Raw genomic sequence first — 27394 nt, forward strand, 5'->3', positions numbered from 1 at the left:
TTGCAAGTTACAATTATTTATAGTCATCAGTTATTTGTGAAAAATATTACCTGTCACAGAACTTTTCACTTAATTTATATTAATTATATATTATTTTCCCAAAAATTATCACACTTTTCTCACACACTTTTTCATGCTGTACAATGTTTTTGTTTAACAATTATTTAAAACAACAAACTACATTTACTTAAAAACAAACAACTTTGATAAAACAAAAATACAAAACTAATTTTTGAAAGAATTGTTGGCTTCAAGGTTCGCTGATGATGGGCGATTGGTCGGAGTTCTCAGCTTCTTTACAGGCCAAATTGTCTGGGGCACTTTTCTGAGTGACTGGGGTGCCCTTGGTCCTCGCCTCAATCTTTTATTGAGCCTAGAAAAATTACGATGATAAACTTGACTTCTAGCAAAGATTCTTCTGACTAATGCTTCACTAGTGCCCCTGTTTATTGTTTCAATGAGGCCTGTTTGATTGTTATCCTCATTGCTTGTTGTGTAGAGGGGCTGATCCTCAGCTAATCAACAGAAAGAAGATCCAATTAAAATTTAAGAAGTTAATAGTTATTTGTGCAACTAGTGAGAAAAGTGAGCAATTGACTCACTCGAGAGAAATCCTTACTCACGAGCCGTAGGCGAGTGAGGAATGGTTTCTCGAGTGAGGCAATTGTACTTTGAACTCAAGTTGCACATTATACTTTTCCTACAGTTACCATAAAACAAAAACATTTGTGAAGAAACATAACCTATTTTTTACACAGAAGTGAACTTTTAATATAACATTTAATGTGAAGTGACAAATACAACAGTACAACAGCTGACCAGCTGATTTACAGCCAGTGCTGCCAACGTATTTCGCGCGCATACGACGTTGCCTGCATGTTACGCGCTCACTATTTCATGCCTTCACGTTGCAAATCTGGAGTGAGACAAAGTAATTAGAGTGAGACAATGTTAACATTGTCTCACTGGTGAGCGAATTGGCCACTTTGCTTTCTCAAATCAGTGAGAGAACATGTACATTGTTAGGTAACTGTAGGAAAAAGTATTTTAACTCTTTGAACTCTATTCAGTGATTTAGTTATATCCATTTCCACTGTGTTTTCCCTCATCTTACGGACATAACATCCTAATGATTTTCAAACTAGCTGGTGACACACACAAGCAACAAATTGCTAAATGGCTGATTTGAGGTGCAACCCGCCCCATCATCAACTTCGGTCCTCACTGTTTAGGTTTGCTTCTGGCCACAGACAAGTAAACTCCTCTTGAGTTGCACAATAGGCCAGACCGAGAAACCCAACCGTAGTTATAAAATTGACTCCCAGGCTGTCAGGTATAGTGTTCAGCAGGTTTTGTTGTCAAACTTGCGTACAGATAGTTGAAAGTCGGAATAAGTTCAAAGAGTAAAACAAGTACACTGTATATAGGTTTTTTACAGATTTTAATTTTGCTATTACACTGTATGGAGTTTGGCCAATATTTCAGTCATATAAATAAAGGATTATAATCTTGTTCTTAATATAAATATTAAAAAAAGGTTTGGCCATAATTGGTTTGTAAGTCTAGTTGACTCTCAAAGACAATAAATAATCTGAATATTTATATTAATATTTATTTCTGGGCAGTGATGTGAAACTGATCTCATGAAAATACCATGTATTGAGATAACATACTTTACTGCATTGTTGAATAAAGATAGAGGTAAATATGACTCAGAAAAAAATGTTGGCTTTGAATTTTACCAAGCCTTAAAATAGTTCATAATTTTCTGCTGAACTTTCTCGTCCATTTTTTTAGAAACAAACAATTACTACACTGGACCAACTGTACTGGAAATAATAAATCAACTTTTCCACCTGAGATTAAGCTGATTGCCTAATACCATTAGAAAGTTTTAATGCCAGTCTGAGAAGATTGCAGATAATTTGCTATTGAAGTCAGATGCTATTTAAGTAAAAAATAGGTAAGTTAAGGGAAAACACCCTTGGAACCATGGTGACGGGCAGACATTGCCCTATTTCACACTAGGTAAAAGCAGCAATTTATCAGGTGCCTTATGTCCAGTGACGCTCAGACGCCCAAAACCATGTTCTCAATCAATCAAATTTTGCTAATAAACAATGTAAGACATAACCTTTAATATTTTAAAATCCAATTTTTAGCCCCTGAGCTGTGATATAACTAGAAGTAGGGTTTACAAATGAGTAACCCTATTTTTAACCTACTTTTGTTATCAACCACTTTGGGTTCTACTGTGGATGGGTGATTTTTTGGATATATAGGAGGTTTTGCTGTCAGGCGCTTAGACTGGCGTAGGTTATCTATTCCTAGCCAGAATCTACTGCCCGGCTTCAACAGATCGCGACGGGTAAGTGGAAGTCTGACAGATGTTCTTCTCGGTGATACCTGGTCTCCGGTGTTCCCAGCAGCTCTTGGTTGGTGCCTTACATGACCTGCTGGGCTCTTACATCTTGCAATGTTTGTGTGGTTGGACATGGTTAAAATCACCTGAAATAGATAAGAAGGTTAAAATTTATGTGTAAGTCTTAATGTCAATTGTTTTAGATTATCCAAAAATCTAAATCTTGTTACAAAGAAGGGTGTGTTCCTATTTCAAAAATCGCTATAACTTTTAATTTTAAGTAATGACAGGGACTTTTGAGTTTTGCTCAAAAACAGGTGTAAAATTAGTACCAACCCCCCCCCCCTGTTACAAGGTCCAGGGAATTTAAAAAATAAGAAGAAACAAAGAAGCAATTCAAATTTCAAATACAGTCTAACACCTTATGGAGTTGAATGTTCTGTATACACCTCCGATGATTTCATGAATAACTACTGGGATATCTAATGAAAGATTGCAAAATAAGTTTGCCAGACTCTGATATGTTACAAAAAGGAAAAAGAAAATAACTATTTTTCATTTAAACAGAATACTTTCAAACTAATTTTTTTTAAATACCATGGATTGTGTTCTTACAAATATTACCTTAAAAGTGGATATTTTACTACTATAAGTTAACCGAATTATCATTATTATTAACAATTATTACTTGTTTAAATTACTCCAGTCAACTGTAAGTGAACATACATGTGTAAGTGTACGTTTGAGTAGATATGCAATAAATTATGATGCATTAATGCACGTCCAATGGTAAGCCTTAAAATCCATAAATCTCTTGTTTAATGGCCAACATAACCTATTTTCCCCAAGAGCCTATTTTGCCCGATTCTTTAATTTTTTATTTTACAAAATGCTTTTAGTCTACATTATATTTTTAACTACGGTACTCAGATTATATTAGAAATCGGTAGTTTATAAATTTCTTCAGGTAGGTATTGGTTTTGTTATTTATTATAGCCGGTAGACTTCCGTATCTGTTGGCACAAACAACCTAATGAAAATATCAATCGATATATCGATTATTCAATATATCTTTTGGTTAGTTAGGTAAGGTTAACCTAGAACCTGGAACGTTCTACCAACGTAGAACGTTCCGTATTGGTAGAACGTTTGGTTAACCAAACGATGTATCGAATGAAACAATTGAATAATCGATAGGCCTATTTTAATTTGGTCATTTGTGCCAACAGATACGGAAGTCTACCCATTATAGCTTATACAATTTATCATCAACTGCAAGCACTAAAATTAATTTGTCATTTTATTGCCATCTATACTTCACACATTTTTGTTTATACATTTACGCATGTTCGTCAGTGTCTTGAATTCATTCATATGGTTCAAAACTGTAAAAATGGAGTTGTCTGTTGAAATGTCAAATAAAATAAAAAATAATTTTTATTTGGTTTTATAGGCTAACATTAAGTAGGCCTATACTAGGGCAGCCATTTTATTAGCATGGTTGAGATTGGGTAGGCCTATTAATTAATTTTAAGATAGCCTATGTAAATATACATTATGTATAAAGTAAGAGAACTATTTACTAGCCTATACATAATTTTCCAGTACCTAGCCTATCAGAAATTAATAAAAGGTAAGACTTGAATTGACAAAAGGTAAGATTGGCAGATAGGCTATGACTTATTATAGACATATTTTAATAAATAGGCTCAACATAAACAATAATTGGCCTTTGTACAGGTAAATATTTTAATATATCAAATTGAAAAGCTAATCGCAATAAACATTTTAAGTTTACTATTTTCAAATATAAACTTAGTATTAAATTTAAATACGTATCTTAAAACTTACCAGAAACAAACGCAACTCGAAACAAATACGGAAATTTGAACGGGAGTAGCGGTAGAAAACAAGACAATCTACCGGATAAACCTAATTCCAATGCAGCCAACATAAAAAATGTAAAGAGCTATAATGTATGTAGTGTATATATACACCGTATCGCATTAACAAATATTATTTACTACTGATAGATATAATTGATTTTGAAAAGTGCAAGTAGATTTTTCATTACAATAGTAAATCTGAAATCTGTGTCATTAAATATACATTTCTCCCTTGGGAATATATATAATCAATGCCTGCATAGATGTGTGTTACATTATGGTAAGTTTGAGAGCGAGTTCAATGTATCTCTCTATGATCAATCAAAGTTTAGCATTTACACTTGGAGACCGCAATCCCCTTTCGTAGTTTTATCCTGCTAGGATTGAAGACGCCTGATTTTAGACATTATGATCCTTAATATACACTTCTTCAGCGTTATATGGAAATGTTGTAGAAGCCATGAGCATTGAGCTAGATTTTAATTTATGTCTGATTATTGTCTTGAACCATAGATAAAACATACTTCCTCGTGTTGGTTAGTCTATGATTGAACACGTTGCAAATAGATTCATGTTGAAGCCTTCCGGAATTGGTAATCAATTATAACAGGTTACGTACCTTGACGTCCACAATTCCTTAGTCGGTGTCTGTTGACTATAGTTTCGACTACTACGTAGTCATTATCAAAACAGAACGTTAAAATAATGTAATAAAATAATGAATGTAATTATTTTAACGTTCTGTTTTGATAATGACTACGTAGTAGTCGAAACTATAGTCAACAGACACCGACTAAGGAATTGTGGACGTCAAGGTACGTAACCTGTTATAGTTGCAAATAGACTTCTCTATGGCAAAATCTGAAGCCTGGATTTGATGTAGTCCTAAGTATCATCATAGAATAAATAAACACCATTATGCAATTTGACCTTGTTGTATATATAGTTAAAGATTAAGGATAGCTGTTTTGTTTTTTGGACAGTTTCACCGTGTTCCATATGGTTTAAGGTATTCGGTTTAGTTTTAAGCGAATTTCCTTGTAGGGAATTAGCTATTACCGTAGGTGGCACGGTAGGACCTAGAGCTTTTTTTCACTTTTATGTCCCTAATGAGGCCAAAAACACTATTTGTTTGAATATAAATATATTTATATGAAAAAATTATAGGTTTATCTCTATAGGCTATATATAGCATACGTCTTGTCCGATTTTGATGACATATTGCTAATGTGTAGGGCGGGGAATAAACTTAAATGGCAATGGCGTCATGATCAGACTTTGGGAACAAGTGTAAATAGGGGGTTTTATGGGATAAATGGAGGTTTCCCCATTTTTGACTGTAAAAAATAAAATTTCCCAACTGGTTTCCAATCAATTTTTAAGGGCTTGAAAAACAAAAATATCCGTAAAGTAACTGTACTGTAAGTTTACCAGGTGCAGGTATATTCTCTTAATGGAGTGTTTCTTTTAGAGACTTGATGAACAGGAGTGTTACATCAAGGAGCTTTTCCGAAAGACTGATGCTTGTGGGTTTCGGGAATGGACACGTCCAGTGGTCACATATGACCGTCTCGACCAATAAATTTATTGCTATATTTTAGTTCACCAATTAGGGAATACTTAGACCCCTTTAAGCATGTAATGTTATAGAATAACGGGACCTCTCTCTATCTCTGTGGAAGGGATAACGATAGAAAATTGAAATAAAGCAGTGCTGAGTTGCCTGACAAATAATATTACATCAGAGACTTATACGAAATACTGAACAATAATGAATGGACTCATTAATTTACGTTACCTCCAGACTATTTTTGCACAATTGAAATAGTGGGTGAAACACAATGAAATAACAATATCAAAAATGCTTCCAAAATTTCTGCAGTAAATCCGTCTGACAAAACTATTCCATCGGTTGAAGGATTGCTCTAATAAGCCACTCGCAAACGTAATCACCTGTGCATCAGAATTTCGCATTTATATATAGAGATAGATAGATTATCAAATTAACAAAGGGAATATGTAATGTCCATACATTTCCAAATTCATCGTACTTACAATATGATAAATGCAGCAAAAAAAAAAAAAAAAAACATTATGTTTGTATTTTTAGTTTTAGACATATTGTGGTATATGTTGCATTTTTTTCACTACTGTAAATAAACAAGCTAGATTCTAATTTGTGTATTTTACCATACCCTAAAATCCACTAATAATGTCATTTACATACTTTCCTTCATTGATACAGAGCAGAAATACACTCATTGATGTTTATAGCCTAAGGTGTGTGCCGGACCCAGGCTGCGGGTGAGTGCGGTGTTGCCAGTTCGAACATCGCGGCCTTGTGTATTAGAGGTGGCTATGCCAAAAGACATAAAGTGATTTACCATATCACAGTACTGTAAAATAATAAAATGTTGATTGTTTGTGTGATGAGTTGATGTTAATTAGGGCAACCAGTGCAAGTTAAATGGGTACAGCTCTAGTTGTATCTAGTACTCAAATAAATAGGAACATGTTTTAACGACTGTTGGGAAATATCCCAGTCTTATTACTGTAAAACTTTTGTATCTATTATATTTTTAATTTCTTTTTATTACTTGTAACAGTGCACAAATGTGTACTTTTCAATCATATTCACCTCCATCAAGATTCTTCTAATGACAAAGCGGCAGACGATAATAGTTTGTATGAAACATTGAAAAAGAATTACAAAGAACAAATGGTATCTCTGTGTTATGTTTATTCTCAGCACTCAGCAAATGTTGGGCCGAAGTGTGATTTTGAAATAGACACTGAGAAACTATTTAACCCAACCAATGGAATATCAAAATCATTGAGAAGTTAAAGCTTACTGTGTACAAATCTCCAATCACTTTTTGTATTGCTGCCTGCTGGACATGTAAAATAAACAAAATAATGCAATGCAACCACAGTTGATTGGTTGGTCAACTGACCACTTCACAATTGAAGGTTTGTAACCAAACTGAATTATAAAATATATTTTACTTATATTTCCAAAATTATTGTTTGCGGAGGACATTAAGGACGATTAAGTGTGCACATATGAGCCGGAGAGGAAGTTACTGCGGCGACACTGTCATAATAATCGTCTGTGTCATCTTTGTATGTTTCGTGTCAAAATGTGCCTTTTACGACTAACCAACACAGCTGCTACACCACTACAGCCAAGATTCAATTATTAAACCTAGTGTGGCAAGGAGCTGAAGATGGCCTAAATGTCAAAACACAATCGTCAAAAACAATAGGATTGAAAACATAAAAAGATATATTTGACCAACTTCATTAGTACAACCTCGTTACGTCCCTCACCACCATGGCCAATCTCCAAATAACCAAGACATGTTTGGGCAAATGTAACTACATAAATGAATAAGAATAGTGTCATTGCTTCATATGAGCGTATAATTAGGCTGTGATCGAGTTTCCGCCATTTTTGCTGAACCAAGTTTGTTAACCATGACTATACATCTGATGCTTCCTGACTATAGTACTACACACCTACATGATGAGTCATTGTCATTGGTTTTTGTGATTTGCTAATATTTTAAACTATTGTATATTTTTAATTTCTGCTCTTTTTTTGCTAAAACTAATTTTTGGTATGTAGGATAAGCTACAGTGCGAGCTAGTCCAACTTAACGAAGTTGTACTGTATTAACATGAATTCCTTACTCCACCAATAAAATCTTCAACTCATTAGAACTGAAAACTACGGGGAAAATGTGCATCTGTTTCCATTTATCCGGAAAATTCTTAAGGAAGTCAATATAAATTATATTGGAATTTTACTTTGGAAACCACCATTGGTGGAGGAGTTTAATTAGATTTTCCAAAGTTCCAATCAACAAAACATTTTTAATTATACACACCCATGATAATTCCTATATGGCTTACAGTATATTGAACATCTACTGTCAATTAGCCTACTTAAGTAACCATAAGTTTAGACAAATTTGAAAGTTTAAAATTAATACATTTGTGCACCTAATAACCATTACAATAAAATAAGAATCACAAACATAAAAAATTGAATATGCGAATTAGTTGTCAAGAACTAAAACAAGATACAGCTTATATTAGTAAAACATTTGTATATTATTTGACAGGTGATGGAAATTTAGCTTCACTTTTAAAACAATATTGCTTGTTTTGATTTGACATGGCATTGACTTACTAAACATATAAATAATTACAATACAATTTAAAAATATATGCTTAAAATCAGTCTTTTTTTCTTTAAGAAAAATTTTTAAATTTGCCTCCTTAGGAATTTTAATGAAAGAAAATTGATCTGGAGAATACAATTGTAAGGCACAATCAGTCTCCCAATTTATTATTAATATTGATGTGATGCTTAAACACTCATTCGACTTCAAACACTACACTTCATGTAGGAGTGATTTGCACCCACACGCACGGTTGAAAATACAGTATGAAAAGTAGAATAATTTAGGAACTCTAGGCACATGTGGTACAGTTTGTTAGTGTTTCATGAAAAATTACTTTGTTTAATAAGCTCTAGTTGAAATAAAACCTAATGGCTAATAGAGTTGTTTTTAAGCTTCTAATTCGTTGAATGGCATGAAAAAAACCCGTTTGGCAGATATGTTAAACAGAGATAGAATTAAGTGAGCAACTTTGAATTGACACTGTTAGAAAAGAGATTAAGATAACCCAAGATGTCGAGATTAAAATAAATATTTGGAAGAAAATTGCCATCAAAGACAAACAAAAAACTGATTTTTATGCATACAAATATTAAATATGACAGATCTTTTTCAACCCCGAGTAGTTTCAGTGTTTCTGTGTTGTTTTACAATAATGTAATATATCATCTCAAACATACAATGTTAAAAAATTATTACATTTTGTTGTATTCCACAAAACCTAAAAAACATGAATAATCATGCACAACTCCAATCAGTAATATTAAACCATAACATAAAAAAATAAAAATAAATGCAAGATCATTCATTGATTTCCTAATTAATTTATATGATCATTTCAAATCTTAAAATACTGTTGATACAATTATAAATGGAATGTTATATTTTGTTCAATTACCCTGTTATTTCAAAACTAAAAAAAATAGTAATGCCACTCATGCAAAAAATTTTCAACAACAAAACGTACACAAATTTACAAGTATGAAACAAAGCTTATAAATAAATATATAGGTAACAATGATTTTTGATAAAAAAATAAATGCAAAAGAATTTAAACCTATTTTACAGAAGGAATGTTAGTATGGCTTATGAAAAAAATATCATAAAAGCTAGGTAACAATAAAACTAAGCACAAAAGATTGAAATGAAGTTGTGCCACACACTGGTTTAGTTTTATTAACTCTTATACTTCGATTGGTCAAAATATAGAATAATATACTTAATTTATAGAATTAAATTTTATGAAATTGATAAAGTTTCTCTTGATTGAACCCTTTTCTCCCGCAGTCTGTATCTTATATCTATTTTCACTAATACCTTAAGTCGTTGACATGTATAAAAATAACTTACACCTATTTAATGACACACTGAGAGATGGCAGTCATACGTATCCTTTGCCTTATTAAATTGTTAGGAGAAATCACAGCTGTTAGTGAATTTTTAAAAACACAAACACCGATAAAAACTATTGGCTTTGGACAGGAACGAAAGTTTTCTGATACAATCACCAAAAAAATCTTGTTAAAATCCCTTCATAAATAAAATCTCTGAAATATTAACATAACGATAGAACAACATAAAGTACAACAAACACAGTTCAACAAGTAACTACACCGTAAATACTAAAAACGACTGACTCCTCACGGCCAAACTTTTTTGAAGAGATCCATGAATGAATCGTAGATCATGAAAGTAATAGCGACATCCAAGCATACTCTGGATAACCGTGGGACTGTTCCTTTGTAGAACCTGCAAATTACATCAACATTATTGATCATAAGCTTATTATTTCTCAGGTAAGTCATAAACCTGGGACGCACATCAACTTAAAAGTGCACATTGCAATTTGGAACCATTATTAGCTGCAATCGCCAGCCCCAGCTTAAAATCTGATAAATTACAGATTGAGCAAATAATAATAATTCAATGAAATAAGTGTGAGGATTTAAATTTCCTAACACAAAAATGAAGTCGAGTGATAAAAATGTTTTAAAATAAATAATACAATTCTTTATTTACAAGCTTGATAGTAATTTAAAATAACGATTAAAATAGATGCACCATGAGTAGTTCTTGAGTCAACTATCTTTACCCATCAGAAACACAGTTTACATTGAATTTCATGAAACAGCTGCAGGAAAACCTGAGGCCGAAAAAGAGCTCTAATATACTCTTATACATGTTTGGATGGTTATACACTTACGCTTTAGGTCCCTCATTCTTCCATATCTTAACAAAGCAGTCCCAGGTACTACTGTACTTAGATGCCTCCAGACCCTGCATTCTTGTTTTGACAACGTCAATGGGAGTGTTTCCAAAGACCGATGCTGCTCCCGCGACAGCTCCAAAGGCTCCAACAACCATCTTGGGCACAGGTTTGGTTGGGTCCCCACCTCTGTATTTGTCTTTGCATGTCTCCATCACAAAGAATCTGATGGCTTGGTTACTGCCTTGCTTCATGATGGTGGCTGACAGTCCTTGATAGACTCCTCGGAATCCTGACGGATAAACATAGTTTAGTTGAAATAAACAAATAACAAATATTTGACTACCTCGCCAGATTGAATAAGATTTCCAAATTATTTGAAGGAATTTATCCTCATTAACTTATGGATACTGAAGTAATCATCCCATCTATGGTCCAGTTGTAGCCTATTTTTGTTTAAAAAGAACATAGTTGCATGGACCACTCACTGACTGTGCAACTGTTTAAAATTCAATTTCCTCTTTGCTTTTTTAGCAAATTTCCTTGTAGGGAAGTAGCTATTACCCATACTAAGCTGTGGGTGGCACAGTAAGACCTAGGCCCGGCACCGATTTACTTTTTCATTTTGATGACTCCAGATGCCAAAAACACTCTTCGTTCAAATTTATATATACAGTTCAGTTATGACAGTTCAGTCAGTGACAGTGATAAGACAGTGCTGGCCAGCCTTTACAGTTTTAACCAGTTTTATCACTTTTTATTCAATTTTAATAATTTGATCAACATGACTAGTTTTTACTATTGTGATTCTGACAGTGTTTTAAAGAATCTTTTGACATGCCACAATGTATTAATACATTGATGATGTGGTTGCATACAATGACCTGACGATGTTCTAAGCAATGAAACTAGTTGTTATACCAGCAACTGTGGTTGGATAAGGTATTTCTTCTATTCTATCAATTATATATTCCAACCAAGGGTTACAATGTATAACAAAATCATCAAATGATAAATCATCAAATGATAAATGAAAAACTAATAAAATTACCAAGGTTTAAAACAAGTGAATTATCAATAATCAACTGTAGTTAATTTATCATCCTACTCAAGCCAGTTTAATTAAACTTCAATTAGTTCCAGTTATTTAAAATTTGGACTAAAATTACTTATGTCTACATAATATTTGGTGAATTAATAACATCTATTGGCTATTAAAATATTTTTAAATGCCAAAATAGTTAGAAAATAAAGGCAAGCACTGATGAAGTGCCTTTTTGTCCAAAATGATTGAATACTTATACTTTGGCAGGGGCTTCGTGGACGCTAAAGGATTACGCGACCTTTCGCCAACACACGTGCACTCACCAGCACAGGCACAAAGGAACCTGCCATATCGTCGGTCGGTGGCGCATGACTCATATAATGCCTCTGTATCCAAATATTGTACATTTTAATATTTCTTGTTTATGAAGTGTATCAGTATCATGTATAAATATCGATGTAAATGAAAATTTGCAGGAAATAGAGTACAAACACGATATAATTATAAAGGTTTTAGGAGGGAAAAACTGAAACTATCTTGCAGTTGAGTTGAAAATATTCAGCAAAGTTATACATTTTGTACGGTAGAGAAGTGCTGACACTATTTACTGTTATGAGAAAATTAAAAAGATACAATTTTAAAAAAATTACTAAAATTTTACTTATACAAATAAATAATAAAATTAATATCCTGTACAAAACAAAACATCAATATGTACAGTATAATACGTGTACAGTATGTACAAAATAATTAATTGAATCATCATAAAAAAGAACAAGCAAACTACAACAGATTACTTATCTTCCATAAAAATAACATGCATATTAAAAAAAATATTTTTTCTGTAACCAATAACCCTAAAAAAAACACTTCCAATATCCCAGGTCTTACCGTGCCACCTACGGTAATAGCTGATTCCCTGTAGGGAAATTCGCTAAAACAAACCTAATACCATCATATAAAATAAATAAAAATGTTAGTGTAATACATCAAATTGAATTATTATGTCCGAAATAAAACGTTCACAGTTATTGAAGTTTTAAGATTAACAGTAATTCTTTTTAACACAATATAATTGTATCGTGTTTAGACTCATTTTTAATGTCTTAATTAGGAGATTTTAAAAAATCACAAAACCATAAACTTCCAGAACCAAATTAAAAAATCTTTAGAGCGTACTAGAGGGCTGAGTCAAGCCAGGTAAAAAGGCTGGACCCTGACACGTGAGAGTGTGCGGGTCGCCTAATCCTTCAGCATCCACCAGGCCACTGCCAAAGTATACACTCGAAGAGCATGTACTCAACAAATAATTTATAATATTTCATGCCATTATTGTCAATTAGTTCATACGGGCAAAAAACAAAATGTGGTATGAAACTTATTAATTTATGTTTAATTTATTTAAAGGTTAAACGGTTTCCCAATCACAACAACTGGCCTTGAGCTATTTTTAGGTGATGCACTGAACTTTATGCTGTAAAGTTAATTTACTTTAGTAATCCCATAAGTTAAGTCACATGTCTCATTATTTTAAATCTAATGAAAGTAAACTATCCTTACTCTTTTTTTTAGACAAATTTCCATTTGTAACTAACTTTTTCAAAGTAATAGGGAAACCAACCAAGATTTCTTAAAGGTAAGAAAATTTTAATGTTTGGTTAAATAATTCATAAATTCAGTAAATGGTAAATACTTCTTGTGTTGATTTTTATTCAAATCAAAATGAGTAAGAGATTGGATAATTTTTGTTATTTAGATATTTATACAGAGCTAAATCGATTCTCAGTGTAATTACATGCCATTACTTGTTAGTAACTGCAGTGGAAAACTAAAACTGATATGGTCCGTTTTATAGCTTAAAATGTGATCTTGCTTTACTTTATAAAAAAAAGCATAAAAGCCAAAATTATTTATCTTAAAATTAGGATTGTAACTGAACAAATTTACATCATGGGAAAATGATCATCAAAACTTGACTCGTGCAATTAAAAATCTGATTTTGACACCTGTGCAGTAATAAACTTGAGGAATATCTAAATATAAGTGATGTACCAGACCTTGAGTAACACGATTATACATTTGAACTTGTTATCATTAGAAGGTTGGGGTTAGTAAGAGTCAAGGTTGGTCATTGGCTAATAGTAGAGGCTTTGATACCGACCAAGCAAAAATAGTTGAACATTTGCTTCATGGCAGAAGAATTAACAAAACAATAAGAAAATTTTTGTAAAAAATATGAAAAAGTGAATTAATTATAGCACACCAAAGTTTCAATTTTTATGAGTGTTTTAGTTGATATTAATTTGTTTCCATAAGATGAACAGTAGTTTGAGTACAAAAGTATACAAGATGAATGGTACCTAAATGAAACAGTAAATTATCTCTATCACCTGAGATAAAAGTATGTTATCTTTGTAACACATTTTCACCATTTGTGAAATGGTTCTTCCATGTAAAACCTTCACATGTCATATGTTGTGTATAATAAATTTCTGGAACTCTATTTCTTCTATTTAAAAATTGAAAATATTTTCATGTATCTTAATTTATAGGGCGATAACTCCACAATTTAACGATAGGATCTCATTTGTCAGCTAGGATCTACAGCTAGGATCATAGGATTTGATTTGTCAGCTAGAGCTAACAAAGCAATTTTCTTTATCTCTATAAGAATAACATGGGAATATTAAGCCTAAATGTACATTTGTTTGGATTTTACCCCGTAACCTTTAATACTACAACAAGGCTGCAACACAAAATTATTTGTTTTTTTGAGCTGTATATATTTAATATTTAATTTGGCATTTTAATGTTTTATGGGTAAAATTAGAGAAACATTTTTTTTAATGTGAAACCCCCTTATCATGACTCGATATTGCTAGTTCGTCAATTGATTCAAGTGTATCCAGCCCTACACATTAATGCAAAATATCATAAAAATTGGATCAAAATTAGAAAAATACTCGAGTTATCTGTTTTATGGACACACACACAAAGAGACACAGACACACACATATTAATATAGATGTATAAACATATATAGAGAAATGTATAGAACATATATATATATGTTTAGACATATAAGAAATGTCAGTTACAATGAAAGAAGTTATTAGTGAAAATAACGTACTTAAAAGATAAATGTGATAAATTTGAGAAAGAGGTATCATTAATTAAGAAGCAGTGTGAAAACTTGGAGCAATAAAGTAAGCTGGATAATATTCAAATTAATGGTGTTCCAGAGATGGAAGAAGAAAACATCCTTGAAATTGTTAATAAAATTAGCAATTGCTATTGATGAACCAATAGTTTTAAATTTTGGTGTTCAAGTTGTTCATAGAATACCATACCATCTAATAAACAAAATGTTGTTCATACGATAATAGTTGAATTTACAAACCGCCAAAAAGGGAATCTGTTATGAAAAAAGCAAAAAAAAGCTATACTGAATAAATCACATTTTGTTAAAGGCTATACGGCCAAAATTATTATGTCCAAAATAAAACAATTATGTACACTTAATTGCGCATACCTTAAGTCAGTCCTTAAGGTCTCGCTAAACATAAACTCCCATGTTTATAAGTTGAGGCTATTATAGTTAAATTAAGTTATATATATATATTATGCCAAGTTGTTTTTAATTGTAAACTAGGCAGAATACACTTTTCAACTGGGTATCTTATTTATCGAAACAACGTATCCTAACGTCTAAACATGAGTATTACACCATAGATAATCTGTAAAATGATATATAACGCTTTAAAACTTAGTCTTCACACTGTTAAGTAGTGCCGGTTGCCAGATTTGTAATTTAAGTTTCTACCCGTTACATGGCAGGTAGAGCGCCAGTTCCTTGTCAGTTGTGAATGGGATGTCAGTGAGGTCCATTGTACGTGATTTCAAAATTTAAATATTTACCGTTAAGTAATTATTTATAAAATACTTTAATAAACAGGTGTTTCATGTTTTTATACTGTAGCATCGGTCAGGAAAAGTAAAGCCACAATGATTAACAGTCAAATGTTGATATTGCTTCGATAAAATATGCTGGTGGACAGGTTTCATAGGAACCAATATGGTGATCCTGGAAATTTGGGTTGTCTAGTAAATAATAGTTTGTCATCATGACTTAGCGTCGGTCAAGTAAACAAGCGACCGGCGCTACTTTTATAACTGATGTGAAGGTAGTAGTGCCGGTCATACAATAAATTTAATACATCTATAAATCTTATATAACTTAGAGTTAATCATGTACTACCACAAAGTCTTTTTTCTACATCAATTACAATTCCATAAAAGAAAAACAGTAAAAAAGTGTTATAAATTATAACTGTCCCTAATAGGTTTTTTCACCCAAATGTACCTAAATGTTTCCTTGTGCACATCAGGATTTGTAATATTTAGCACGATGTTGTATTAAATAAAAGGTTTGAATTTAATTGAATATATAAAAATGTTAATGAATAAGTTAATGTTTTTGGCCTCTTGGGATCAAATAAAAAGTAATTTACTTTTTTATTTGATCACAAGATAAGGAACTAGGTCTTTCCGTGCCATATACAGTAATAGCTTCTCACCTTTAGGGAAAGTTCACTAAAATGAAATAAAAGTTAAATACTTGACATACTTGAAAGTTAAATAGGAAACAGCTTTTTCCAGTTTCTGCCAGTGGAGTTTTTCTAAAGAGAATATTAAAGGGTCTTGAGAGAAGATTATGCAAACTAAACTTATCAAATTTTTGCGGATATGTAGTGAATTAAACCTTGTCTTTTTCGCACAATAATCTGAGATACTAACCAATAGGCTAGCAACACACCCAACTATCAAATATAAAAGCAGGAAAGTAAGTCTTTGAAAATTTCTGTTGCAATTTGATCATCCAGTAGGCCTATAAATAGCTGTTTGATTAATATTGTTTGTTTAGGTGCTTGTCTTGAGAGCACTTGGGTAAGGTTTGTGAAAATCAAAACGATTAAAGGAGTGCATGTGTTAGTTTCATATCAAAACAATTGTCACAGTTTACTAGCAAACCTGTAAATCATGTAATGGACTTGCAAAATTTTTATTTTATTTATCTGCTCACTTCTCAATGGCGTAACCGATTCTGTAAACATTATAGAATAATTTAACATACATTTTGAATCGAAGGTTAGGATGGATTTAAGTTTCACTGATTTTATATTGAAATAAAAATATTATTTAACGAATGTATTAGAAAACTTAGTGACAAATTTCCATGGCATCATGCTCTTTAACAGACAATTTCATTGAGGAACACTAAACAGTGATGGACAAATTACAGCAGTTATCATTGCCAAGCTAGACCAATTCATATTGAGGTTATTTGAATTAATTTGAATACATTTACTATTTAAGTTGTAAGTTACCCCAAAGAAAATTGAAACACCCTAAAAAAACAGACTTTTGCTGCCTAATCAATTAAAGCCATTTTATATTAAATCCTTAGCATAGTAGGGTATGTTAATGTAAAAAAACCTTATAATGAATAAGCGGTGGGAGCAACTATGTAGGACTATGAAATTTTACAGGGGGAATCACAAAAGTTGTAATAACTTTTGAAACACGATTTTTCAGCAATGGGGACAGAGAAACAAACTAACTATTTTGTTTAGAATTATAAGGACCTTAACACATTAATTTTGATCAAATTGGTTTGAGCATTTTTTGTGAAGATTTCATTTTTATGATTTTTCCATTATTTTATGGGTTATTATAGGAAAATTACTATAAAATAAAAACATGAATACCCCATATATGTAAGGAGGGAAAAAGTAAAAAGTAGATTTTAAGTGCTACTGTTGTGCTACCCATTGAAACCAGTCTAAAACTACAACTACATCACACTGGATGTAAAGTCTGAACCTTTTGAAACATTCATGTTTTGGAAAATATTTAAAAAAATAATAAAATTTAGGGAATTTTAAGTAAATTTATAAAGGAAAAGTTAATTTCTATCATTGTCTTTGAACAGAAAATTTACTACTGTATATTATACAGGGTGTCCATAAAAAACGTTTCAGGACTTTGGGAAATGGATCCCCATACTAGAAGGAAGAAAAAAGTTTATGGGAAGGTATGTCCGAAAATAAATATTTACCCAGATATCCGCCATTTTGTTTTTTATACAAAAATATTTTTATCTGTGAAGTTTTTGATTCGATGATTATGAAACTTGGTAAACATGTTACCATACACAAGACCTATTATAGAAAAAATAATAAAGTTGTTCCGATTGTAAATTTCAAAATGGCGGCCGTTTGAATTTTTCTAACTTAAATAACTCGAAAACGGCTAATTCTATGAAAAATGTCTAGGATACTTTTTTTTAGCATTTTTAATTGCCTATCAAACAATACCAAGATCAAAAAGATCGGACAAAAGATAACTGAAATATCATAGTTAATGATAGTCGGGGAACCCCTCAATTTTTGCCTTATTTTTACAGAAAATGTAATATTTCAGTTATCTTTTGTCCGATCTTTTTGATCTTGGTATTGTTTGATAGGCAATTAAAAATGCTAAAAAAAAGTATTCTTGGCATTTTTTCATAGAATTAGCCGTTTTCGAGTTATTTAAGTTAGAAAAATTCAAACGGCCGCCATTTTGAAATTAACAATCGGAACAACTTTATTATTTTTTCTATAATAGGTCTTGTGTATGGTAACATGTTTACCAAGTTTCATAATCATCGAATAAAAAACTTCACAGATAAAAATATTTTTGTATAAAAAACAAAATGGCGGATATCTGGGTAAATATGCATTTTCGGACATACCTTCCCATAAACTTTTTTCTTCCCTTTAGTATGGGGATCCATTTCCCAAAGTCCTGAAACGTTTTTTATGGACACCCTGTATAAATTAATATAAATAATTGTAATTCATACAACTAATACTAAAATTCAACGTCCATTAATCACTTATATACTTAGTTTCAGAAAAAAGTATATAATCCTAAAGTATATAGTTTTACCTTGTTCTTTCACTATCAGGCTAACACCATGGAAGAAGCCTTTGAATCGAGGATTTGCAGAACGCTGGTCATTGATAAACTTGACCTTAACTGTTTCCATGGGGGTTACGGCAAACACAGCCTCGCAGATTCCAGCTCCCAGCCCACACAATACCCTCATCTGCGGAGACAGATTACCTCGCTCATCCATCGATCTAGTCTTGAGGGCTTCAAACGCACCAAATCTACAAATGATAGTTATACCTAGAACTATGTTGTATAGGTGAAGTAGTTGGTTGACATTTACATAGATTTGTAGAAAATGTTCGACAACTGTGCTTAGACTTCGTGGTGCCTGATACAACAGCAATTCTCGCTCCTTGGCCTTACTGGGAGTTGACTTAAGAGAAGTGTATATACAGTTCATATTTGATTATCAGTTGTTGTAAGGTAACTACTACACATATTGCTCAGTGGGATACAACTTTTAATTACAGTAGTTGACACAAGTATTTGAAAGTAAAATTTTTGTCTTTGGGAGATGACTGTACCATTCAACTGGTGTGAAAATAGGCCTAATGGCTGCCGTTTTAGATGGATTGCTGGTTTGTCTTAGTCTTGTTTGTCCTTGGCCGGCCTCGCACTCATGTACATGATTTTGTAACTTTAAATGTTTCTGTATGTGTTTTTTGTGAAGTAATTTTGACGACGGCTAGTGCAAGAGAATATGTTTGACATATGACGATAGAAGAGAAGATTTGAAAATGGGGTTTTAACCCCGAAACTAATCTACGACAATATAGGACTGATTGACAACAGGTTAGTAACCTCATTGTATGTGAATACTGTAGTTCAACACTTGTAACAGTAAAAACTTGAATATGCAACTAAATGGCTGGAATAGGTTTGAGAGTTTATGTCAAGTGCATTATGTACACTTTCATAACATCACAATGGAACTTAAAATGGTAAGTTGTGGATGATAATTAAACTTGACTGGGAGCTCTACAAGTATATCACCCATTGACACTTTTAACGTATAATTAATCTATTTAAGACTACATTGAACACAAAATCAAGACAATTAAAGAGAGTTGAAATACATTATCTTCCTCTTTTATTCAGAAAAGTGGATAATACTTATTTTTAAATATAAAACATTCAAGTATTACAGTCAATCAACGGGAATGGATCTTTCTAGGATTGATTGGTGTGTATTATGTATTTAGCAAACTCATGGTAAACAAGTAATTAGTTATTTAAATTTATGACTAAATTTGTAGTTATATTATTTAATACACTTGTCAAGGGTACATAAGATAACTATGTCCAGAGTCTACGACCTTTTCACTGATAGCTTGGCATCTTATCTGTAAGCCTAGACAACAGCCTTGAATCAATTTGAACATCCTAACTTATCACTTGTTAAAACTGACAATTTTAACACTGATTTTTGGATTTAATGTCATTACAATTAACAATGGAAATCGTGATAAAGTTCAATAGAAGTAAAATATTAACATCATAATTGTCAAACAGTAAAAGGTCTATCAGGTAAACATATTATTGAAGCAATCATTTGTGGGCTTATTATTATGATATCCACAAACACAGTTATATTACAGTTATGAAAAGAGTAAATGGTATTTATATACACTCATAGCTAATATAGTGTTGAGCAGAATTCTATGCCATAAGAAATCAGGTCTGTTAGTTCCCTTTACATAAGTTGTACATTAGTACCATGTTAAACAAATTGTTAAATCAAGTAACATGCTTTCTGCTTTGTTTGAATTGTACGGTAGAAGAAAATATCCACAACAGATCAAATTGATTAATGCTGTAAGTGCAAAGTTTACAAACTGAACCATTTTAATTTTATGATAGCCTACGGTACGTATGTAATTTGTATGTAATTATAATTCATTAAAGTTATTCATTAGTATGTGAACCTGATATTTTGTTCTGAATACATGTTTTAAATATCCTTGCATTGTAAAAATATTAGGCCTATTATTGAATGCATTATTTTACATTATATTAACCCTTAGCGGTCTCAAAGCCATTTAAGGAAAGTTCCCCTCAACTCGAATGGCCAACCCTTCTAGACATGGATACGTTCTTAGCTTGTCATTGTTTACGCAGCGCAGTGCCTCTCAGGTCGTACGGCCAGCTATACTGGCCACTACTGATTTCCCTGTTAGGCAGGGTTTTTGGATAAATCTGATAGTATAAAAAATTAACTAGTTCAAGGTTTAGGTTCATAGGGAAAGACAATTGTACATCATTTTCATTGCAACAGTATTTTGTTAACTTTTAAAATTCAATAATTTTTTATGAGTGATTATAAACAGCTAACATAAATTTTTGATTGTATTTCTCATTTCATTAGCTTTCAATAAAATATAATAATATTAGACTTATTGAATTTATATTTGGTTTAAATGAGTAAAACCTTAGCCCTTACTATAATTAAACAAAAACATAAATTATTTATACTAGCTGGTGAAGCATGGTTCCCAGAATGGTGGGCAATCTAACAGAGAAACCACAGTGGCCAGCAGTCTTGGCCGTACAACCTGAGAAACATGACGCTGCGTGGAGAATGACGAGCTGACGCAGAAACAGCCGTAGTGCTGGCCATTCGAGTGCGAAAGGTTAAACATTTACTATTAAAAATGTTTCCCTAGATGGGTAAAACTTACATTCATTAAGAGTCAACAGAGACTGAAAACTAGATATGGAAAACCCGGTAGTAGGCTTATGTCGAGAGTTAAACATCGGTAAAAGTAGTGTTAATGGCTGGCCACCAATTCAGCTTAAATTTTCAAGTAGCCTAATGTAGTGTCTCACTTGAGCTTTATTCCTTAAGTGCCTATTTTCTGTGAACCCTATGCATAAGATAACATACATGCTTGACTTAACATATATGCATTAAGGGTACCACAATAGAACCATTTTGATAAGTCTTTGAAAATTATGTATTGGCCTATAGTTATTTACGCACATAACATCGCCAGATCATAAGTCCAGCCAAGAGGGGCTGTACTTGTATTACTGTGTGAGTAAGTAATTGTACTACTTGACAATGCTTAATGAGTAGGGAGTGAAAAGACAACGGAGATAATGGGTCTAGTTGAGGGTCAAATGTATTATTTTTTATCAAACCTATGGGGAACCTGGCAGTACTAATAACTCAAATCTATTATAAACTTGTCACACTAAGTTTTCAATAAAGTTTAAATCTAAAAATCATTGATTATTAGACAAATTTAACAAAGTGCTCACCTCAAGAAATGCTATACAGTAGAATACCGATATTCTGGACTCCACTATTTCAATAGTCTATCTAGGCCTATTCCGAACTTAAGTTTGGAAAATAATTAATTTTGAAGAGGTTAGTACGAAGCTAATTATTTCACTACGAACGTCATCAAAGCTAGCGATTTTCGGAAAAGCTTGAAAATGTTGAAGATTCTAGCGATGACATTGCGAGCTTAGTAAGAATATTGATGTTGACACAAAAGTAGGCGATGTTAATGGTGTTGCCTGAAATTTCCTGGTATCAAAATATGATGTCGCGAACGTCGAAAAAGCCAGCAATATCTCAACAAAAAGTGGCGAAACGTCAACTGTGATCACAAACATTTCATAGTTAGTTCGGAATAGCGGGGTTCTACCTTATGTATATATTTTTTTCTTTGTACGGTAAGTTAGTTGTTAGAATTTTTTTGCCTATAATATTTCTGAATCAAACTGAGTTTTTCCTGTCAAATACACAAACTACTGCGTTACCTAGAGCTTTTACTTTCCTGGATACTGTTTTTACCTGCAGTAGGCACTACTCAGTACTCATGCCTCAGGTAATATTAACCCTTAGAGTGCCAGGCGAGAAATAAAAGTAACGCTAAAAAAATGCCGATGATTTTTCCCGAAGGTCGCGCTAAAAATGCCGAGCGCGATCTGGCGATTTTTAGGTTAAAATTTCGTAAAAATCGAATTTTCGATATTTCGACCAACGAAAATCGATGTATCGCATCTAGTAACTTTCGACTCAATGTTAATATATGGGTTAGGCCTAAAAGAATCCGAGTATCCATTCGGTTGTTATGACAACTGTTCGATCATTACGAAACGTCCGGTCAGCCGGACGTTGGCACTTTTGGCTCGGCCCAAAAACGTCCGGTCGGCCGGACGTCGGCACTTTTGGCTCGTTTTAAAAACGTCCGGTTCCCCGGACGTTGGCACTCAAAGGGTTAATGAGCCCTTAAAGTTAAAAAAAAATATAAAAACATTCCTACAAACGAAAAACTACAATAAAAAAAGAGTTATTCACCATAATGAAAAATGGTTTTCCAAATAGTTTTTAACCTCCTTGCACAACAAAATATCAAATGTAAAAACCATATAAAACAAATGGTCTGGAATTGTACAAGAAGTGAACAAATTACGAGCCAAGTAAAGTTTTTAGGGAAATTTGAGACTACAAAGTAATAAAACCTTTAAAATCAAAAATATTTTAAAAATGTAAAATATAACGCACCTGACAGCAGACTTGGGGATGGAGCCATACAGCAGCACACTGAGTCCTCGGTATAGACCAAAGAACCCATGGCTTTGTACAGTCTTCTTGATACAGTCAACAATTCCCGAGTAACGTTTGGCACCTCCTTTCTCATCTAGCTGCAGCTGTGTTTTTACATATTCTGTAGGGAAGGTAATGCAGATTTCAATACCACCTGTAATACCCCCTGAAACAACAAATTACAATTCAAATCTAAATAGTTTAAACATGTTGACATTTAGTTCCTAATAATTACACAGACTTGCAGAAATGTAGCGTAACCACTTGTTATTTCCTCCTCCTCTGCTTGAGACCATATCATAATGGATAAGATGTGTCATAATTGGTATACGCCTATATAATCTTGTAGGGCTGTATGGCTATTTAAAATGTAGGCTATACAAACTTCCAAGACGGAAATACTACTGTCCTTTTGATTAGAAAAAAATTCTTTGATGTATTAAGAAAGTTGTAGGCCTAATGTATTCTTTTTGTAACATCTTCTATAGTGGGCCTAGCAAGCTGGTATTGTGGCCAACGACAAGACTTAAGTCCCCCGAGGTCCTGGATTCAAATCCCACCAATAACCAACAAAACGATCTTCTAAGTGATAATGTTCAACCATCTAGGCCTAGCATGAAGTAATGTGTAAATACTCCCGCCGCAGCAAACCTGCCGACTAAGCGAATTACCATTTGTCTGAATTGATTTTCATTTAAATCTAGGCCTATTTAAATAACATTAGGTTTATAACGAGAGTACCTATGGTTGCTGCAACAAGGAAACTAATAAAGTGTGTTTTTTTTAGTAAAATATCAATAGCTTAGTACAAGATAAATAAATTTTCCAAGTTTGAACAAAATATATCCATAAACAAGCAATCTACAGTAGAATCTTGATTGACCTAAACCGGCCACGGCAAGGTCGGATAACACGGAAAATGAAAAAAACCACGTTCGTGCTGGAGTTGTTATTGCGGGATGAGTTAGCGATCACTCCGCAAACGTTGGACATGTTGAAGATGGTGCCTTGATCGCGGGAGATGTTGACGATCGCGCCGTGAGCGTTGGACATGTAGACAATGCTTCCGTATTCGCGGGAGATGTTTGCACTGGCGCTGTGACCGTGGGAAGAGTTGGCGACCGAACTGCACCTAAGGGACAGGATCCGCTTGAAGTAGGTAATTTGGTCTGGTTGGGTTGAGAGATAACTTACTGCAACTAACTTTGTAGGCTACCTACTTCATATGTTCTTTACAAAAGTAACTTACACTCTAGCTGAGCATCAGCATAATGGTTAGAAGCTTAGCCAAGACGGAACATTTGTTTTGATAATGATGTGAAGGCCATGTAGCAAAGGTCCTAACGCCATAAACTTTATTGGGGGAAAAATATGAACAAAGATCAATGGTTTGACTTATTACGAGACAAATAAGTTTATTTAGGCCTAACCCTTACCAGCGATGATTCCTTTAAATCCTGTTCCTGAGGCTGGAGCTGCAGCACCATATTCTCTCATCCATGGTCTGAGATAAGGGCCTTTGAAAGTGTTGGGATTTGACATAGTCATCTCTTAGTTAAGTACAGTAACTTATTCAGGCAATCCAATACCTTTAAAGTGTGTAATAGTCCTCAGAACTATTGAGAGTTCAAATTAATGTAGCAAAAAATACACTTTGCGTTCTAGATTGGGTTAATTTAACTTATATAGTCCATGATGAAAATAAATACAATTAAAAAATGACTACTAGAACTTAACTTTTTTGTATTCAGTATTCACCAACAGTTCCGTGATTCAAGGACTTTAAACACTGTTCACTTTCACTAAATTTATAAATAAACTAGGCCTTCACTTTAAGCTCGGTTACTTCACTTTTTAATTTTATTATTATTAAATTAATATCTGTCCACCTAACAGACAGAGAGTAAGTAGCTAACTAGTTGTTCATCAGTTGTTGTTAGGACTAGTAAATGACACAAAAATTCAGTCTTGTGAAGGCTCAAGTCTTCGGCGTCAGTGTCAGTGAAGTGTCAAAAGTCCGTCGCCTTCGTCTACAAGTCTGACTGACTTTGACATTGACAAACACCAAATGGGAAAAAGAGCAAAGCTAGTAAACTGACTAAAAATGTTAATTTCATTTTCATCCAATCATCATCTACAATATTTTGTTTTGATGTCATCGAGTTTTTCACAGAGTATAGTATATGAAAGGAGGTGGGATATAATACTATACACAATATACATGGGATTATGCATGCGCTATGATACGCAACTAATTTACGGCTAAAAAGGAAAAGAAAGGACCTGGTCCTAACATAGCCCTGACGGGGGTTCAGCTTCCTGTCAATCACGATATGATAGCTCGTTTTTCGTGTCTAGTTTATGTCCGGTGACACCGATCGCTAGTGTCCACAATATTTTGTTCCTATTATTTTGGGGTTAATTTAATGATTTGTGCTTTACTGTTTGGTTATATAACTATTAATGGAGTTATTGTTTATGATTATCGTTTTATTTTGGTCAAATAAGGTATTAAATTACTGAAATAACAATAAACAAATTGTTGGCAAAAACACGACCTCTACAGTAGGCTACACCGGACAGAATTCAAATTCAAAACTTCTTTAATTGTTTCATGTACAGCAATACAACTAACAATAAAGTTGGCTTCAGCTGTTCTATACTGATTAAAAGTCTTCTAAAAGGAGTAGGCTTAAGCCTATGTTTTATCTATTAACCATAGCATCGTGTAACCGTAGCAAGCAGACTATTTTTCTAATACTTTTCCCAATTCAAATCCTAAATTCCTAAATATTGCTAATATCCAATCCCATTCCAATTCCCATTACTATACTGTACCTCTTTTGTTTTGGACGTTTTGGTTTCAGATTCAGAACAGACGTTTTAGTTTTGGTCGGTCGAGTGTTCCACGCTTACGTTTATGTAAGCAAGCATAGCATGTCGATGTCAGTCAGTTGTTGAACGTTCTGTAGTTATATCTAATGCAATATGCATTTTCAGTGTAAACTGAACGAATTCTACCATTTTAATATCTAATTAGTAAATACACTTTTTTACAAAATATGTACGCTAAAGGAAAAACGACAACAGTACCTTCGGATGCTCAAGCTCGAGAAAAGTAAGGAAATGAATCACGTCATTCTTGTTTTGTTAAGGTTATGTTTAGTTTACTTACATGTTAATAGTCTTTTTACCAACATTTTGTCTAAACTAACTAATAAGTTAGAAGCTAGTAATATTAAATATCTGTTTACGTCTCATCTCATAATTACATTCCTTTTAAAACTGCTTAAAACAATTGTGCCCTTGCACCATAAACAAGTTTATTGAAGCCCATAACGGTGTTTTAGAATAAATGTTCTGGACTTCACGTTTTCAATTGGGAATGATGAAGTGCAGTCACTTATAATACTTGAAAATATTTATGCAAAGTTTGATAGGAAATAGCTTTCAAAGGATCCCACTGACAATATAAAAGGACCATGGCCCCTTTGTGTGCCAGGAGATTGTAAACAATTCCCTAACGTCAAAGTTTGTGAACTTAATACCAGCCTAACTTTTTATATTATTTAAAATGGTTGTTTTAGCATGACCCCAGAATTTATTTTAACTTACTTCCTCGAGTTAGCCTGATCATGTAAGTTCTTTAAATGGTAATTCTGAACATTTAACTTACTTGGTCAACCAAATTTTTTTCATATTTTACTACGGTCATCAGGATGTTCTCCGAAAGCAAGAAACATATAATTCAAGCCCTGCAAGGTTAAGTTAGGTTAGGTTTAATTAACCTAACCTAACATACGGTACTGTCACAATTGGCCTTAGAGATGTGTGAAAATAAAAAAACATAATTCTATTCCAACAGTTAAACGTGTGTTTTTCTTCATTTAACCCCATCGACCCACCACATTAAGGACACACTTTGCTACGTTGCAAAACGCTGTGTTTGTAAAGAAACGTGTTAACTTTTCCTGATCTTCACTTACAACCGTGAAACTAAGTATCGTGTTCTCACATCCGTCACATAGAAAAGGATTATCGGACGAACCACTAGCCATAGCCATAACGTGCTGTCACAACTGGCCTTCCGCACGTCTCCCGCAAGCCACTGTTATCGCTTGGACTTTGAACCTTCTTATCGCTCGGCAACC

At 33.1% G+C, this 27394-nt stretch overlaps 1 protein-coding gene across 1 annotated transcript; it reads right to left on the reverse strand.

Annotated features, from left to right (window-relative positions):
- Positions 1-8104: 8104 nt before the first annotated feature.
- On the reverse strand, positions 8105-25275 carry LOC128998347 (putative tricarboxylate transport protein, mitochondrial). The gene is made up of 5 exons (XM_054424451.1): positions 24680-25275; positions 23202-23409; positions 18680-18903; positions 10639-10933; positions 8105-10184 (listed from the first exon to the last, which is right to left on the reverse strand). Exons 1-5 carry the CDS (start codon positions 24789-24791, stop codon positions 10076-10078), a joined length of 948 nt encoding a protein of 315 aa, XP_054280426.1. The 5' UTR covers positions 24792-25275; the 3' UTR covers positions 8105-10075.
- Positions 25276-27394: the final 2119 nt, after the last annotated feature.

Source organism: Macrosteles quadrilineatus, unplaced genomic scaffold, assembly GCF_028750875.1.
Source record: "Macrosteles quadrilineatus isolate MER2022 unplaced genomic scaffold, UCM_ALF_1.0 Scaffold_7__1_contigs__length_78375512, whole genome shotgun sequence".
Classification (NCBI taxonomy): domain Eukaryota; kingdom Metazoa; phylum Arthropoda; class Insecta; order Hemiptera; family Cicadellidae; genus Macrosteles; species Macrosteles quadrilineatus.